The sequence below is a fragment of the Alligator sinensis genome, unplaced genomic scaffold (genome assembly GCF_000455745.1).
Source record: "Alligator sinensis unplaced genomic scaffold, ASM45574v1 scaffold1792_1, whole genome shotgun sequence".
In the NCBI taxonomy this organism is placed as follows: Eukaryota; Metazoa; Chordata; order Crocodylia; family Alligatoridae; genus Alligator; species Alligator sinensis.
In genome coordinates, this window is record NW_005843275.1 from 58,475 (window position 1) to 77,003 (window position 18,529).

General features: G+C 45.0%; 2 protein-coding genes across 4 annotated transcripts in view; one reads left to right on the forward strand and one right to left on the reverse strand.

Moving 5' to 3' along the window:
• The window catches only part of POC5 (POC5 centriolar protein), a 59,042-nt gene extending 52,892 nt beyond the window's left edge, over nucleotides 1-6,150 (forward strand). The window contains exons 10-12 of the mRNA XM_006038198.3: nucleotides 2,499-2,612; nucleotides 3,605-3,778; nucleotides 5,712-6,150. Of these exons, the coding sequence (XP_006038260.1) occupies nucleotides 2,499-2,612; nucleotides 3,605-3,778; nucleotides 5,712-5,861 (438 nt within the window). The 3' untranslated portion in view covers nucleotides 5,862-6,150. The remainder of the gene's footprint in view (nucleotides 1-2,498; nucleotides 2,613-3,604; nucleotides 3,779-5,711) is intronic.
• A 1,460-nt stretch (nucleotides 6,151-7,610) lies between these two features.
• The window catches only part of ANKDD1B (ankyrin repeat and death domain containing 1B), a 40,899-nt gene continuing 29,980 nt past the window's right edge, over nucleotides 7,611-18,529 (reverse strand). The window contains exons 11-14 of one of the 3 annotated variants that reach the window (XM_025194687.1): nucleotides 14,772-14,867; nucleotides 9,483-9,681; nucleotides 8,457-8,588; nucleotides 7,611-8,114 (exon numbers count right to left, since the gene is read on the reverse strand). In XM_025194687.1, coding sequence (XP_025050472.1) covers nucleotides 8,056-8,114; nucleotides 8,457-8,588; nucleotides 9,483-9,681; nucleotides 14,772-14,867 — 486 coding nt within the window. In that variant the 3' untranslated portion in view covers nucleotides 7,611-8,055. The remainder of the gene's footprint in view (nucleotides 8,115-8,456; nucleotides 8,589-9,482; nucleotides 9,682-14,771; nucleotides 14,868-18,529) is intronic. The other 2 variants (XM_025194689.1, XM_025194688.1) reach the window with 2 other exon arrangements.

Here is an 18,529-nt window from a genome sequence, read left to right on the forward strand (position 1 = left end):
CACTGGGTGGGTTCCCTTCCCTGCCAGACTGTAGCCACCCTGAGCTAAAGGATAACCAGTAAGCTAACTGGTTATCACTGTACTTATGAGTTAAATGTTTAATCGTTTAACCTTTTACATCCTTTCTGTGAGCCATGGTCTGCTGGGGATTGGGGGAAGGGAAGGAGGGAAGTCTCTCTCCCTGCACCTCTCTGGCCCCATTTCACACCACAACCTGGCCAGAGGGGCTGCACAGGTAGGGGTCTGGGGTCTCTCTCCCTACAGCAGCCCTAGCTCAATGGCGTGTGGCTGCCAAGCTGGAGAGGTATATGGGGAAAGGAGTTTGGTCTCTGTGTCCCCGCAGCAGCTCTGGCCCTGAAGCACAGCACTGCCTGGTCAGGACAGCTGCAAGGACACAGTGCAGTCCTCCTGGACTGGGCAGGAGGACTGCCCAGCTGTGGGGGAAGGGGTTCAGGTTCTCTCTCCTCACAGCAGCCCTGGCCCTGTGGCCTGCTGCTGCCTGGCTGGGGGTGGGGGGGAGGGGTCCAGGGTCTCTCTCTCCCCCCAGCTGCTGATGAAAATGGCCAGCTGGTGGGAGGGCAGGGGCTGGGGAGAGGGGCCACTCTGGCAGCCTCCTGGGAGGCATGTGGTGGCACCCCCATGGCCAGTGCAGATAGGCACTGAGGCCTCCCCACCTCCCTCTCCAAAAGCAAACATCTGTTCAGTTCACTCGTGCTCTAACTTATAGCAGTTTAAGTAAAGTGTGGCAGAGTGCTTCTGCCAAGGGCTTTTTGAGCATCTGTACTTAGCCGTGATGTTTAAAAATGCTACTAGGAATAGTGTCAATTTTAGTAATTAGTCATTTCCAAAATATTAATTAAAAGTCATTTAGGGATGACATCTATTATGAGTCCCACTGAAAATTAATGGTTTTATAGCCATGATTTCCATTTTCTTGTGGTTTGTCTTCTGTTACCTATGTAAACTTGAACCAGCAGGGGAAACAGTCAAACTCCCTTTCTCAGCTTGGCTATTTGTTCTTACCTTTCACAGTATTGCCAACCCCACCGTGCCAAAACTCATGAGACGAACTCTTAAAAAAATCAAAAGATTGGCACATAAGTCATGAGATGCTATTTTTGAAGTGTGTGTAGGGGGGTTATGTGTGAAGGTGTTGAGGGCTGTGGGTGTGTGTGGGGGCTTGGAGCCTGGAGAGTCAGGCTCCCCACATCCTTGGCAGGATGCGGGGTACTGTGGGTCAGGAGTGAGAAGCAGCAGCAGGACTGGGGGGCTGTGGCTTGGGAGTGAGTGGCAGACTGAGACACAGACAGCACCCAATTGATAAGTGGAGAGAAAGGGAAGGGTGTGCGAGATCCAGGCCCCCATGGTAAGGGTGGGAGTGGGACAGGAGCAGGGACATGGGTGAATGGGGCCCTGGGGTTGGGGCAGGTCATCCAGGGGTGACGGGGAACATGGCTCCCCGTAGCAGCGCACCCCAAGGGAGACATGAGGTCATGCGCCCCCCGGGGGGCAGAGGCAGGCTGCCCTCTGCAGGCTGAGGCTCTGTGCCCTGCTGCCTTGCCCCAGGAGCTCAGCCACATGACAGGAGGCATAAAGGGGTCACATGGCTGAGCTCCTGGGGCAAGGCAGCAGGGCACAGAGCCCCAGCCCACAGCGGGCAACCTGCCTCTGTACCATGGGGTGCACATGTCTTCACGGGGTATGTGTGCTGTTGTGGGGAGCTGCACTCCCCTCCCCTCCTGTGCCTCTGGATGACCCGCCCCGGCCCTAGGGCCCCGTTCACCCCGCCCCTGCTATTGCCCCACTCCCTCCCTCACCACAGGGTCTCAATCTCCCCCCTGCTTCTTCCCTCTCTCCCTGCCCCTTTCCCTCCACTTACCATCTGGGAAAATCCAGTGATCTGAGGGTTGGATCTGGAGATCATGAGTCAGAGTTATTTAAACTTTGCAATCCCAAGCTGGGCTGCCCCTGGCGGGGGGAGAGGGAATCGGGGCAACTGCCCTGAGCCCAGCACTTTGCGGGGCCCTGTGGAGCTGGGCAGAGTGGCCACGGTGACTGCACTGCCGCTGGCTTCACGTCCGGCCTCTCTGCACCACTCCCACCCCCGCTGTTGAATCTGCTACCAGCTTCCTTGCATCCAGGGGCAGGGCCCCACACAGGCTGATTTGCCCGGGGCCCTGTACCCTACTCGGGTCGTGTCTGATCCCAAGTCTTGCAATGGTTTCACAAAACAGTTGGCATTACTGCTTTCAGTTACAGTAATCTTAGTTATTACTCCAAACTCTGTAGCTGCACGAATAAAAAACAAAACTGTGTATGGAGTTTAAGTTGACTAATTTTTAGTTTTCTAAGTATGAAATCTGTAAAGAAAACTAAATTCAGCAGCCTTATTGAAATATTAGAAGAGTAACCAAACTGCATTTTCAGTAAAGGATTAAGTATGAACAAAACTACAATACTTTTCTCATTCCTTTATAAACCTTTTGATTTATTCACAGTTTTCCTCCCACCTGGGCCACGCAAGTACTTCTCAGACCAGATTAGAATCAGACTCTCCAGTAATAGTCACTAGTACAGCTGTAGGATCCGGCATCATCTCAGCTCAAAAACTGGTAACAAACTAGGATTAAATGGATTCATTTTTCAAGGTTTTTCAGTCACCCTAAAATCTATTTTGGAGGACTTCTGAGTGATATTTTGGGGAGATGTTATAGAAATATGAAGAGGAGGAAATCATCTAAGAATTTAGATGAAGATTTGGGCAAAAGCTAGAAACTGCTCCAGTTCGTCTTATAGGAATTTTTTTTTTTCATAGTAAAAGAGTATTAAATAATGTTGAATGCTTTTTGGGAGAGGGAAAATTGTGGAGTTGAAAAAGGAGAGAGGATGAATGTAAAGATAATGTAAAATCATAAACAGAACAACAGGAGTAATTCACTTTTTAATTGCTGAGAGAGGTTTTAAAAAAAGTAGCTGTCTTGTTTCCCACTTGCTGCTCATTCCTTCCCCTACACTTCCCACCACTCCACGTTTGTTTCTAAGCTGTTCTTTTTGCTTTTCTTCCTCTGCTAGCTGCTATCTTCTCTCCTTTTCTCATCTGATGCAATTTGCTGCTGGTATGTCTCCAGGGAAGGAGGAAGGGTTGGAAAATGGCAGCACTTCATTTTCATGTGTAAGCTTTTTGGTGCCTGGCATGTTTACTGATTCCAGTACTCTGCCAGCGTGGATGTGGGTGCCTACAGCTGTTACTGGCTTGCAGCCTTAAAGCAAAGCTAGAATTGTTAAAGATTGCTAGATTTGTCAAAATATCTGACAAAGAAGCCACTTTCATGCTGATTTTATTCCTTTTCAGCACAATGCTCACTTACCACATCACAGTACTCACACTGCTTGTAGTAAATATATATTCTTTAGGTAAGATGCAGAATGCCATGGTAAACTAATTGCAATTAAGTATCAAATTTTAGCTCTGCTTACTGTATGTAATCTCAGATATACAGTACTGGGATGTTCTATTCATATATGCAGCTAATAAGGCTAAGCAGCTGTATAGGTGCATTGCAAACATTATACTTCTGCCAACTACTGTCTTGTTTGTTTATAGCCCATGGCAAGAGTAGTGACTTCTGCTCAACAGAAAGCAGGAAGAACAATCACTGCTCGAATCACAGGCCGGCCTGACTTGGGGCAAAAGAACAGAATTAGTAGTTTAGCTGTAATGGGAGTCGCGCCACCCATGAGTTCAGTCGTTGTAGAAAAGCATCATCCAGTAACTCAGGTAAGTGAAATGGACCTTTAATCTACCTTCTGCCTGCAAGAAGATTAAAAACTCCTCAGGACAGAGGTCATTTGCTGAAGGGCTGTTAGAATAAATAGGCAGTACCCTTGATGCTAGGTGAGCACTGGAATTAAAACTTGCATCAAAATGAGGGAAAGAAGTAAATACCCCCCACCTTCTGCTCCACCCTAACACCTTCACCTAGTGGACAGCCATGTTCAGAGCTGTGGAAGCAAGTCCTTATTGGTTCCTTATGTCTTCTACTGTCCCCTTTCTCCATCATTCAGTATATGCAATAACTTTGGGAATGATTTCTGTCAGTCACTTGATAGACAAAACTTGTATACTGACTTAATTTTAATGGTGAGAAGTGTGACCGGGCCAAAGGTATAAAAATAAGATGGAGTGATTGATATGCTTTGCTCATGCATCCCTTGTCCTAGTGACAATCTCCTGAGCTACCATCTTGTTTGCATGACAACAAAACAAAGTGATAATTAAACCTGCTGTTTGTTGCAGTTGATTCATTCTTTCCTCTTCCTACCATGCAAACTTCTATGCAGTATGCTGTGGGACAGTGAATATATTAGTTAAGTTTCAAATAGCTGATGTAGTGTAAGAAAAAGCATTTGTTCTGTGGCCTAATTAGCTGAAAGATACGAGTTGGCCTGTGTCATTTCTTGAGCTGATTAGGCTGGCTACTGTCAGGGTAAGAGCTCTTATTTGCTTTGAGTGGATGAAGGAGATCCAGCTTTTTTGGCTATAAAGTTCTCTGTGATTTTGGCCCAGATAATCAGAAAGGTCATTCTTTTGTCCCCTTGATCAGTACTGCCATAAGTCCGATCAGCACCAGTACTTTACTTTCTTGGTCTAAATAGACATGCTTAGGGGCTGAGTGTTTGCAGTGAAGGATCTTCAGCTCTGCATTTCCATCCTCTTCAGTCTACCATATCTTTCTGACATACTTTCAGTTGGCTTTTAGGAAATATTCAGGTTCAGAGTAAGTGGGGTTCAGTTTCATCAAGGGGTTGGGAGGGGTCTTGAAGCCTGGTGTGTGAGCTTAATTTATCTTAAGGAAAGTGACTGAATTCAGATGTGACTAGTCACTTAGTTATTGTGCTAGAGAGTATCTCTTGTAACTTGAAGATGCCTGCAACTTGGAAAGGGAGCTGGGAGCAGGGGGGGAGAAAAAGGGGAGGTTTGTGAGAAGAGATTTTTTTTTTTAAGACACTTGTACATTTTTGCTCTATCCCAGAACTTGAAACAAGAAGCCATCAGTTCCATTGCAGTTCTCTGGCCCAGGGGCTGTTTTTTAAGCCTCCCTTTCCTACATTCATTCCTTCCTACTCATGTGCACTTGGCAGTAAATGCCTGGTGCAGAGTCAGCTAGCCTGAATTGTATTTTTCTGATTGAATGAATTGTTGGCAATGGAGAGAAGCTGTCAGTAATGGTGTTAGTTTGATTAAAAAGGGATTGACTGCTACTTATTGCAGCAGAGAGACCATCTGCCTACAATGAAAATGTAACCACCTCCCTGTCTGAGGGTATTTGCTTGGTAAGATTTCTTGGTATGTCTTTAGGGGGTGGCTAATTTGCTTTATTTAAAAGTGATCTTAACTTCAAAGCAGTGTTGCTATAATTAATTAGAGCTACAGTCAAACTTCCAGAGACCCAGAGGAAAAAAATAAGCAAGAGGGCTAAGTTAGGCAGCCTGAGGTTTTATGAGATCAAACACTGAAATTGTGTTTTTTAAAAAGAATTAAAATATAGATGGTGGTGGATGTCAGGGAGTTAGACACAGATGCCACTTCCTCTTTCTTCTAAATCATTACCAGTTCTAAGATGCAGATCATTATGTTCCAGCTAATACAATGGGAAACTGTTTCTGTGAGCACTTTTCTTAGTTCTGATGTATCTTTTTTTCCCCCCCAGCAAACCATATCCCAAGCCACTGCTGCTAAATACCCACGAACTCTCCATCTTGCCTCTAGTGCCAACACTGTGAGACCTACAGGACAGGGTGGACGAATGCCCCATAGCCAGTCTCATCCTCATGTTCATTCGATAAAGGTTGTTGATTAAGTTAATGCTTTGAAATGTGTGTATCCTTTCCAACAGGCAGAGGGTTTTGCCAAGTCTCAGTTTAAAGCTATTCCCCATTGTTTCCAGGTTGCTGTCACATGGCCAATCATGTTTTTACCTTTTCAAAACTGTACTGCAAATCTGCTCACACTGATGTTTTTTCTTCAAAACAGTTAAATTAACTTTTGAAATATATTTCTCAAATTGCAAAGTATGCCTGTTTGAGAGAACCTGTTATAGCTGTATTCTTATTTAAGGAATTTGTTATATAGTTTTTAATAAAAGATCCAAACAGATATTAGTCTGATGGGATTTTTTAACACCCCCAATTTCTTGGAGTGAGATATAAATCAAGTCACCTAATCTGGTTTCGATTTTCTGCTGATCCTACGGAGACTCTTTGTTTGCAGGGCATAACTCTTAAGAGAATGGTAGGAAGGCAGTTTTAGCGAGTATCACACAATGCATTACACAGATGTCCTTTAATCATCAGCTCCCAAGCAGTGTCCCTTTTTCAAACCAGCATTGCTTAAGCTCATGTTGTAATGCAGGACAGAGTTGGACCCAAGACTTCAGAAAGCCAGAAAAACTAGAGTTCAGTTTACCAACTTCACCCAGGAAACAGTTACGCTCAAGAGACAGGAATTCCTCTCCGTACTCCTCAAGCAGCAAATGGAATGAAAGCTGTTAAATGTTGAGTACTACTTTGATAGACAGAAAAACCGACAGCATATATTTGCTTATTTGTGTGGCGGCTGAGTGGTAGGCCAGGCTGTAGCCAGTAGCCCCGAAACGGCAGGCGGGTACTTTTGACCAATGGAGCGGAATTAGGTACTGAAGCATATTGGTTGAACAAAGAGATTATTTACTTACGCCGTCGGTGTACACAGTGCAGAAAGAAGAACTGACTTAGATTACAGTTGCAAACGTGAGCTCTTCGAGTAAGACAACATGACATGAACGGCTTATCGGGCCTGCAGGGCACGGGGGTACGTCAGGACGGTCGGTGACAGGGAGTCGTTGGTGGGTGATCAGTCCACCAAGTTCACTCCGAGATGTGCGCAGAGTTCTCCGACTTGGGCGGAAACTGCTTTAACTTTTATATGGCTAGCAAGCCAATTACTAGTCACCAAGTGTGAATAATTATAACCGGCCAATGGTGGTGCGCGTATTTGCATAAAGTTGGCGGGAACTTGTTACTGCACCGGGGTTTTCTACCATAGCGGAAAATTCCACTGTGGTGAGAAATTCCACTGCGTTATAGGCATCAAATCAATGAACTCTTCCACTGTGACAAAGGCACTCAACTACCGGGTTCTGACAATTTGGGAATGAATATTTAGCCAAGTTTGATTGTTTTCTTTTTACAAGACAGAAAAACTACTGTTCCTTTAACAGCTCTTTTCTGTGTAAAAAACACAAAAGTTATAGTTTTAAGGCTACTATTATAGGGTGCCTCATGATGGGAATAAATTTAATAATGAATTTGCACCCACCTACGGTGAAGTCAAGGTGCCTCTTGTATTTTGCTGTGCTAGGATTAGCCTTGGTTAAATGTAATTAGTAGTTTATCTAGGCAATCAGGGTAGCTTTTCTGAAATGTCTGTTGGCCAAACTAGGCTAGTGTTTACTGTGGCTTTGTCCATGCTAAGAAAATTAGCATTTTCAATGCTGGACACACACACCAAATAAACATCCACCAAAAACCATACCCTAAGTTTAAACAAGAAAAAACCAGCTTCAGACTGAAAACTATTTATGGATGTGTTTAATATTTATCCACACAATCCTGACTTATTAAACATCATATCCTTAAGCTACAAAATATGCCATTTATTTCTTATCAAGCACAGAGTAGCTTAACTGCATAGTTCCAATGTGGAATTACTGCTGTGATGTAAGTTGGGTAAGAAATTGTAGCATATGTGTTTTTTCTCAGAACTGTTAATTTCTAACAACCAACCACTCTCCAAAAACAGTAAATTAACTACATACTTACAAGTGTCAGACGGTGTGTGGAATTAAACAAAGAAATTAACCTGAGAAGTATTTCTGGCAGATAAGTTTTGAGAGCTTGAAGAAAAAACTTCGTAGACTTAAAGCAGGCAAGTTACATTTTTCAAATACAATCTTTCTAGAAACAGTATTCACAAATAGCAAACAATTCCATGGTGTGTGCTCTCTTCTGTTGAAGTCAGGAAATTACACATTTTCTGGAATCCATATCAGTGCTGCTTTCAGCTCTGATCTTTTCTGCAAAAAAAAAAAAGGGGGGGGGGGGGGGAAATGCTGAGACAGGCACTGCTTCTTACCAGGTCTCCAACTGAACCAACAGAGGCCTGACCATGAAAACGGATGAAACTGGAGTTTTTGTATGATTAAGCTGGGAGGGAGGGATTCTCCTCTTCATAGACTCAGCTGTCTCTGCCCTTGATCAGCCAAATAGCCACAGACCTGCAGACCTGGTGGGGAGCCATGCTTCTTTTGCAGGCCTGCAGTCATCACCTCTCTTCTAACATAGCTTGGTGCTTCAGCATAGCAGCAGTTTTTTCTGAAAGCTACTTCACTCTGCTCTGCATACCAGAAAAATCTTACCAGCTAGATGCGGAAATCCTGCATTCACCAGATCTTCAAATATATGTTTGACTGGATTCTGATGAGCCAGCAACACTCCATGTAACCAGATAAGCAGCATTCGGTGTCCATGTTCCTTATAGCTCTTTTTTCCTAAGCCATACACAAAATACATATCTGTGCAACAGGCTGGAGGCAAAATACCCTGATGTCACATTTGCTTTACAAATAGGGATTTTCCTTTAAAAACCACCTTCAGGCATTCAGACATTTTCATTTGCTTTCTAACCTAGAAACTAAGACGTCCAAAGGTGAAATGGTAGTTTTACCCCAAAGCTAGTGGAAAAAAATCAGGATTTAATTAATCCAAAATTTAATTTGCTCCTTTCGTTTTTAACTTGGGGAAAGGCATCGTAGGGCAAGTAACAAAAGTGAAATATATGGAAATACTGAGCTCTCAAAGCTAACTGCAATCACTCATCCCTAAAGCTGGCAAGAATTCCTGAGGATTATGAAGCAAGTGCAAGTGTGAGATGTTATGTTAATCTGAAGTGTGTTTGTACTTCACAATTTTTTAAATCGCAAAGAAAATAATGCTGACTTAACTCAAGTGAAATGTCACTGTTTGACCAGGGAAAAATACATACTCATGACTTCCCCATAAGTTAAGTGGCCTAATCAAGACACAAGAAATCAGAACTTGTGGCAGAGGTGATATATTTTATTAGACCAACTAGATATTTGCAAAAAAAAAATCTTTATTTGCAAGCTTTTGGGCACAGGCACCTTTCTTTACGCACAGGAGAGTGCAAAGATTGTAAAATTTCTCCTAGGTGGAAATGAAAATTCTGTGCCCAAAAGCTTGCAAATAAAGATTTTTTTTGCAGCTATCTAGTTGGATTAATAAAAGATATCACCTTTGCCATGAGTTCCAATTCCTTTTGCCTCTAAACCAATACGGCTACAACCTGGATACCTAATCAAGACACAATATTTTGACCTAAGCTATTTATGTCCTACTTGTATACATTCAGTGCCTATCTTTACCTGTCCACTGTTCTTCAATAGCTTTAATTTGCTCATCTGTGAACTGCCAGAACAGGGCCAGCTTTTTCCATTCCTGTGGCTTTAACTGATTGTAAGCCAGATTCCAGAGGGAGGAACGGATTTGCTTGGTCTGCATGCTGTGGTCTTGCTTAAAGGACAGACGAAAATCTGATGATTCATCAGTACTTCCAAGATGCTCCTATAAAATAAAAACCAAGTTTCAGATAAACTGTAGTTTTGTAATGACAGATTCCAAAATTATGCTGAGAACATTTATCTTCTTTGGCAACTAAACAGTATTGGGCTGTATGCTTTGCCATACCTTGGCAGCACTAGGTAATTTTCTTATTATTAACATAAGAACATAAGAATTACCCTTGACTGGGTCAGACAGTATCCTCCCTAGTATCCTGTGTCACACACTGGCAGACAGATGATATTGAAAGGAAAGTGAACTGGGTATGACCATGGCTTTTTCACTGTTCCCCTGTTACTTGTAGCCTCCAGCATTTAAGGTCTAGAAAGTTCTGATTCAGAGGCTGTATCTCTAACTCCTATGCTCAATGGCTACTGAGGTGTAGGTTGTAGCCGTGTTGGTCTCAGGACACAGGCAGACAAGGTTCTTTGGGTAAATATGATACCTTTTATTAGACAAACTTAAATAGTTGGAAAAAAATGTTATAGCAAGCGTTCAGGTTTAAAAACCCTTCGTTAGGCTGAGGAAGTCTTTGCAGTCAGGGTGTGCTCTTCCTTGATGGAATGAAAAGTAAAGAAGCCAGAGGCTGCGCTGGTATGCATGCAAGACAGGCAGTCAGTGAAGATGTAAATTGAGGAGTCAGTGGGTGAGAGACAGGCTGGGTGGGGGGGAAGAGGGGGTTGAATGTAGCAGTTAGATAGTGGAGAGGTACCTGATGCCTTCCAACAAATTCCAAGAATTTATCCAATCCCTTTTTGACAAAGCCACAGTAAGCACTAGCCTGGTATACACACCAGAGACCTCCAAAAAATAAAGTTACCCTTGCTGCCTAGAGAAACTGCAAATTATATTTAACCAAGCTAATGCTGTAGGGTGGACAGGAATAAGGGCACCTAGTAGCTATATACATTACTAAATTATGTTAAAATTTAAAGTTGTTTACTCTAGCAATTGGTTGGGCTTTATTTTACTCAAAAGATCATGTTTAAATATGGTTGTAGTTAAATCACAATCCTTTTTTTTCTGTTTAGAAGCAGGAGAAAACGTGTGCGCCCATAGCAGTTATCTAAAATTTCCCACTGTTGCTACCGGCAGCTCAGATTCACTGGGGAGGGCACTTGTTAGACAATGCAGCAGCGACATAACTACAGTGTGGCATTCACCATCTCTGAGCTGCTAAATGATGATGTTAGAACAAAGTACAGTCCCTTTGAGCCCTGACTGCATGGCTAGTCCTACTGGAGAGTGGGACCAGGGCAGCGACAAACCAAAGTTAAAATCCTGACCACATGAAGTCTGAGTCCTGGATCCTTAGACACATAGTAAGGCCCTAGTTCAGCAAGACATCTAAGCATGTGCTTATACCCGTGAAGAGTAGAAATGATAAGCAGGTACTTAAATCCATCAAATCATAGCTTATTTTTATTTGTCACACTAGCAAAAATATTTAATGTGATTTAGCCATAACCATATTACTCTATCAGCATATGTGGTGACCTTTGTAATGTAGGGGCCTGTCTGGATGTATTTTCATACCAAATCCTGTAGCTGTGCTTCACCCCTGCTGCAGTGGCATTTGTGGTGGGTTATAACTATGCTGTTTCCTCATGTAGAGGAGCCTTTCCTCCTCTAATATTCATTTTTGATGGTGTTTGTTTACAGAATAGACGTATTTCACTCAGCCTCTAAAACTAAAACTGAGCTGCTGCAGTGATACAGGATGCATATTTTAAACTACAGAACAGTTGGCCAGGAAGGTAAGTATTAGCATCCCACACTTCAGAAGCAGTAAGCAAAAAGCCTACATTCAAATAAACCCAGAGACCTGCAAGTGTGGTGCTTACTCCAAAAGCACCTTCCCTAAAAACTATCATGGTTCAGTAATGCAACTTCACTAGGCGCATTATAAAACATTCCTCCAAGGCAGATTTCATTGCCTGCAGTCTAAAGTAAGGTTTAGAAGCTTACGTCATACTAATTTACTCAGAAACGTAATTCTGTAATAATGGTTCAAATGTTCCAAAATTCAGAACATTGAAACTACATTTTGTTTACTTCCTAGCAGCTTATGTTCCACAGTGGTAACACTGATGCTGGTCCAAGGACTGTGTCCACCTGTATTGAGATATTTAGCTACAGGTAATGGGGTAAAAGTGCTTGGGTTTCATTTCCCAACATCTCTTAAACTGTTCCAAAACCCCATCAGCTTAAACACCTTTTCTATCCCTTGGGCAGCTAAGTAAAGCATAGCAAAAGGGTAGGAGTATGACCTGCTACTATTAGGGTTGTCATATTTTCTCCAGGAATAAATGGTTTCACCTCCAACTTCCATCTAAGATGAAAGGAACAATAATATATCCGGCGACTCTACCTGAACCATATCAGATGCACACAAGCTGCACAGTTCATGGACATGTTTTTCACTAGAATATAATTTAAAATTCTTATTTACCTTCCTGAGTTTCCTATAAAATTGAATTTTAAAGAATGAAAGAAGGCTGAAAGGGCCCTTCATTTAGTCCATCTCTCTGCACCAAGGAAATCTCTCCCATGTCTCCTGGTAGATTTTTGGCTAACCCAGGCATGCACTCATATGGGTCACTATAGTGACCCCAATGGTCCTCACCACTCTTTATTAAATGAAAAAGGATTTGAAAAGCAAATCAGCTGGTCCTGTGTCCTCAATACATGGCAATTCAGTTAATTTGCCCATATATCTGCATGTGCAGGCCCCCTGCCAATGTGCTTCAATCCTGTCAGAGCAGATCCCATTGGTGGCAGCTCTCCATTGGAAAGTGTGCCCTGCAAGTGGCCCTCAAAGTGAGCTGTGCACACCTGTTCTTGAAAGCTGCTAATATCAGGAAGTTGGAAGGAGAGACAAGGTATTTATTTCTTTAGTAGCTGAACCAGGACAGGCAGAAATAAGACAGTGACATGATTTCAGAGCTGTCCTTAAATAGATCAACTGGAATTCCTTTCTGCATCAGTATTTCCAAGGAGCCAGAAAAAAACAGGGAATCTTACAAAAGGGTGGATGTCCCTGTGGTATATGATAGGATGTGCATATTGGGAGTGCATCATGAAGTGAAGTAGATTTACTTTAGATACATTACATCTATAAAAGTTTCAGCTCCTCTTCAGTTCTGTGGAGATCCCTACCCACTCTGTGTATTGTGGAGGAGCCCCTGCACCTCCACAATATTCTCCATAACTTACCACCTGTGAGCCATTCCTTTGGTCTCTGTGCACTGTAATGTATCCCCTGCTCTTAAAGAGTGGTTTGTAGGTCCAGTTGCTCTGTTTCAGACTCTATATTCCCATGTGCTTCAGTGTAAGCAACTCCTCTGAGCTTCCTACTTTCCCATGTTTACCCCCATAGGGAACTAGCATGGAAAGTCAGCTTCTCAGGAACAAGACAATTAAAAAATGGCAGAAGAGTCCAGCCTACAAATGGCTGAATTGTTCCCAAACTGTCCCTTTCTCCTCCTCTTCCCTCTCCCATGGTAGGCAAGGGAAAATGCCTCATTGGATAAGAGATGCCAAATGGTAAGAAGGCTTGTCAGTGGAGGATAGCAAGACAAGTGTGTTAACTGACCTGCATCTCAGTAATACTTGTTATCTTTGGATTGGGATTTTTTTCAGGGGGAAGCGGACTGGGGACAGGGGAAGAGCATTGATTTTCAGAGCGGCTGGAACAAAACGTCTGCTAGAAACAATTCCAGCTCAGGCACCGAGTACCTCGGAAATTCCCTGTTGGCTTAAACAGAGCACCATGCTGCTGAATTCACTGGCACTGCACTGTTTACCTCAAGTGATGCTCAAGTAAAAATCTTCTGCTGGCTGCTTATTACAGAAGTAGAAAATTTGCTCTCTATCGAACAGGAGTCACTAGTATGAGCCTGAGAGTAAACTTCCTTTGTGAAGTTCAGATAGTTTGGGGCTTTTTCAAGTGCAATGCATATCCAAAATCTTTACCAAGTTAACTGAGTTTCTCATACTTATATATGACTATGACTTCACCTGGAAAAATGACATGTGGCCATTTGAACATGATATCAACCTTTTCCAATGAGTGTGTTTCAACAGTGGGTTCTTCATGCCTTCTCCATACCAAGAGAGTCAGTGAGATACATAATAAAACTAACATAGGATTAAAAAATGATTTCAGCAAAAACCCAGAGACCTGACCAGCCCTGTACTCAGGAGATCCACTTCTACATTACAGATGGATCTGAGTTTCCCAGCAGGTCTCTAGAATGTGCTTCCCTCAAAAACCCTTCTCCAAACACCCCTTTTTCAGAAGTGTGGAGACACTGAACCCTAAAGCCAAAGGTTGCTGTCTGGGCCTAGCTCTGTAATGCATATACATAGATACACAGAATAGTTGACTCAGTATTGTAACCAAAAGCCTTAGCAGCCATTCTCTTTTTTGGTGCAGGATACAGATATGAGAACTCCTTCCTATTTCATAACTACACAAGGACAGCCACAACAAAGCAGCTCATGTTAAAATCTAAATGATAAGTTAGGGTGGGAGAACATGTTACAAAATGGAAAGTCATACTGAGCATGCCCTTCAGAGTCCTTCTTCCCTCCCTTCCCTGATCTCTTTGTTGTGTTCAATTATTAAGGCAAAATTAACGGGAATGGGAACTTTTGACTGATCCAGCCAAGGATGAGAGGATGATCTCAGGCTGATTTCAGCAGAGAAGGGACTCTCACACTCCCTGTGCTTAAAACTGATTTTGCTGTAGCAAAAGGGCAGAAGGGTCAGTCAGGATCTGACACACAGTCCCATGCAAGGATGAATTACACACCTGGGAGTTCATGGCATAAACTGAACATTGTTTCCCTCCATTAGCTCCAGGTTTAGTGCCGGGAGTAGCAAAGTGAAGTTAATTAATTTGCCTATGGCTTTGCAACACCTCAGTTGGTACTCAGGACTTCCTGATCTCCAACCCTATGCTTGTTTCTCTAAGAACTCCTTGTAACCAGCAAGGAGGAAACCAGCTGAGATAGAAAGGGTTTTAAATCAGGCTAGAATCCAGTTTTCCAGCTACAGTCCCCCTGGGTGAGGTAGACCTGGTTCTTACCTGTTTTCTGGTGTAAAACCTTTCAGCTTTAATGACCATATCTACAATAAGGGCATGGTTGCTTCTGGATGCCACAGACAGTGCAGTTTTTCCTTGCTGCAAGAATAGACAGTGAATCTCAGAATGATGGCTAGTCAACAGAAGACAGGTACACCTCTTTGCCCGTGGAGCCCTATCATTTACATTTTCAAAAGAACATGTTTCCACTATGATTTGATGGCTTCACAGCTCCTACTGTGTGAGGCCCTCTCTGCTCTGGATGAAATGAATCCCTTCAGTTCACTGCCACTTGACGGGTGGGATATTTCAGATTTCAGGGGGTTGATAAGGCAGAGATCAGAATATGTTATGGACCTGATGCAATGCCCACCTCTCCTTCAGTCCTGTCATAAGACACTGGGCTACTTGATAGTGTGGGGCAGATCTGCCACAGACTGAAAGCATGCAAGCATTATAATAGGAGGTAATAATTAATGTTTACTACAGCTACACAGGAAGATTGGGAAATACAACTTTAATTCTGGCCAGAAAACACTGCTTAATCTATCTGGGTCCATCTCTGCTACTGCAAGTTGAAGGCCAAGATAATGTTTTGATGACTTTACTGGTTTATTTTCCCTGTCCTTTTCCGTGGGTGAAGTTGCACCGAGCACAGCTGCCTTAGACACAAATATTCTGGATATTTTCCACATATTAACATTAGGGGCTGAAAGATATCAACCTCTAATTAGAAGGCTCAGTGATTAAATTACAAGGCACTTTAACTCTCCAGCTATTCTACAGTTACCTAATAGATACCTATGGCACTCTGGTTCCCAACTCCATTCAAAATCATTATAATTAGCCCATTTTTATAGAGTCACATTGAGAGCCAAGAAATTTACAGCTTGCAAAAGCCTCATCACATGGACAGAACATGCTGCATTAGAGGGGAAAAAAAGGGCCTGTAGGAGCTTCTTGAAGCCCACATTTGCCAAGTCATTCTCCATTCATAGGATAGTTTTGCCTTCCCTAGTAATGGCATGTTATTAGAGTACCTGTGAGTGTAATCAACAAGTTACCCAATATCCTGACTAAGGGGGGCTCTTTCTGGTCTGCTTGAATAAACGATAAACAAAGAAGAATTTCAGAGGAGCATCCCATGCTTCCTACAAAGAAACAATAGGCACCTAGGAACACTTCCTGTCTTCTTGTCACCTCCTCGTCAGCTCTTTCCAGAGAGAGAAGAAACACTTAAATCTCAGGATATGGGAGGGGACAGTGACAATCCAAGCCAGCTTTGTTTGAATGGGGATAGAGCATAGAAACAGTGCTGACACCCCATCCAATCCAGACCCATTGGGTGTGTTTACATGAGATGCTTTAACACGCAGTTGACTAACTGCACAGTAAAGCATCACTGTCTACATGTGCTGATGCTTATTGCACAATTAAGTCAACTGTGGGGTAATCTGCTACCTGCAAGTGCAGGTATTAAATTAACTTCAAGGTAGTGACTGCGCAGTAGCCTACATGTAGATGGCCAACTGGGAGCAAATATGCTCCCGGTCAGCTCAAGCAGCAGAGAACAATCCCCTCCCCTGGGAGCTGCCTGTTGCTGGGGTGGGCTCTGAGCATGGAGCCAAGCCGGGACAATGTCCCCCTGCCCCGGCAGCAAGCAGTCCCAAGCCCTGGCTCCATGATCGGAACTGGGAGCCAATTAGCACAGGGATCAGGTCCATCTCTGCCCCCTGTCCCAACATAGGAGCGGGGAGCTAAAAGTGGGGCAACTAACAGCGAGCCCCCAGGTGGGCAGGGTATCCCCACAAAGCCAGGGGCAGCTGGGAGCTGTCCCACTGGGGGAGCAGCTAGCAGTGATCGAGGCATAGGGCTCAGAAAGAGCTATGGGGGAGGGGACTCTTCCCAGCCCCCTGCCCTGATCACCTGATCAGGGTACAGGGCTTGGAAACAGCTGCAGGGGAGATGCACAACCCAGAGCCCTAGACAGGGACAGGTCCTGGTCAGCTATGGGGAAACCCTCCTGGGCACAGAGCTTGTCCCCATGTGCGTGGGGTAGGAGAGCTCTGCAGCAGCAGCAGCGCTCCTGCTCCGTGCACATCAGGACCCCTCCTGATGTGTATGGGAACAGGAGACACCTGTCTCCTGGCCCTGTGCTCTCTGCCAGCACCTAAGCTAGCATCCAGGGGGAGCCTGGAACTCCCCCTGGCTGCTGCAGGGTGGCAGAGCAGTGTGGGGGCAGCCCTCTCCAGGCTGCTCCCATTGGGAGCAAATCTGCTCTGAAGAGGGAGCACATATAGACATGCTCCCCAATAGGCTTACTGTGTAGTATTTTTACTGTGCAATAAGCGTACTTCAAATTAATTGCACATGTAGATAGGCCCATTAAACCTATCAGAACTCCCAGTAATTATGGGACAGCTTACCCCTCCTCCCACTGGTAGACATGGAGGAGCTGCTACCCCAGTAACTAAAAGCAGTACTGGCTCTTCCTCTGACTACTTCTCTTGTGGCTTCTGGCTCCTGTTACGTGGCTCGGTGGCTTCTGTTACCTGGCTCTTAAGGTTATAGGGATTTAATGCTGAACCAGGCACTGAAATTTAATTTTTAATGTTTGACTTCTCATCTGTCTTTAACAGGAGCAGGCAAAATATGGCCTTCGGGTCAAATCTGGCCTGCCAGGCCATTCTATCTGACCTGCAGGGCTCATAAAAAATTTAGAAAATTAATATTTATCTGCCCCTGGCTGCCTGTCAAAGATGACAAGGTGCCAGCAGCAGCAGGACCCAGGAGGAGTCAGTGGCAGGGCCCAGTGGCAGCAGCAGCAAGGCCTGCCTGCCCCCCCCCGCCCAACCCCAGCCCCCCAGTCTCCAGCCACAAGCTTCTGCCTAGCAGAGGCTTCTGGCCTGGGACCTTGGGGCTGTTCCCTGCCTCCCTCCACCCGACAGTGGAGAGCCAGATAAGAATGGGCGGGGGGGGAAGCAGGAGCCCGCCTGGCCCAGCCAGCACCATGTGGTTCCCAGCTGGCTCCTGCTGTGCCATGCAGTCCCAGCCATGCAGCCGGGACAGTGCAGGGCGAGGGGAGGGAGCAGTGGCGACAGGCAGGGAAGGAAGGGAAGCAGCAGAGGAAAGGCAGCGGTGGCAAGCATGGTGGGAGGAAAGTGGCAGCAGGTGGGACCTCAGGACCCTGGCAACAGGAGCCAGCTGGGAACCATGGGGGCCAAGTTGGCTCCTGCTGTGTTCTGCAGTCTCACTATTGCAATTGGGAATCATGCACTGCCAGTAGGTGCCTGGCTGGCTCTGTGCTGCGTGGTTGCCAGCTGCAATGCTGGGACCACAGAATGCAGCAGGAGCCAACCCAGCCCCTGCAGTTCCCAGCTGGCTCCTGCTGCTGCTTCTATTGCAGGGCCGTGCATCTGCAACTCCCATACTCACACTGGGGGAAGCCCCACACTGGAGCCGGCTGCCTTCCCTGTCCCTAGACTCCACTGGGAGTGGAGGGATCCCCATGTCCCCTGCTTCCCCATAGAGTCCAGTGTGGGGCTTCCCCAGGTGCAAGTGTGGGAGCTGCAGGCATGTGGCATAGAGCCCCCATGATAGAGGCAGCCAGGCAGTTTGTGCTCCTTGCTGCCCCATACGCAGTGCTGGCTGGAGCCCCACCCCGCCAGGCGCCAGTGCCTGCACCAGACACAAGCTCCCTGAGTGCCCCCACTTGCTGCTGCTGCTGGCAGCAGAAGCTGTGTACAATGTAGGGGAGTGGG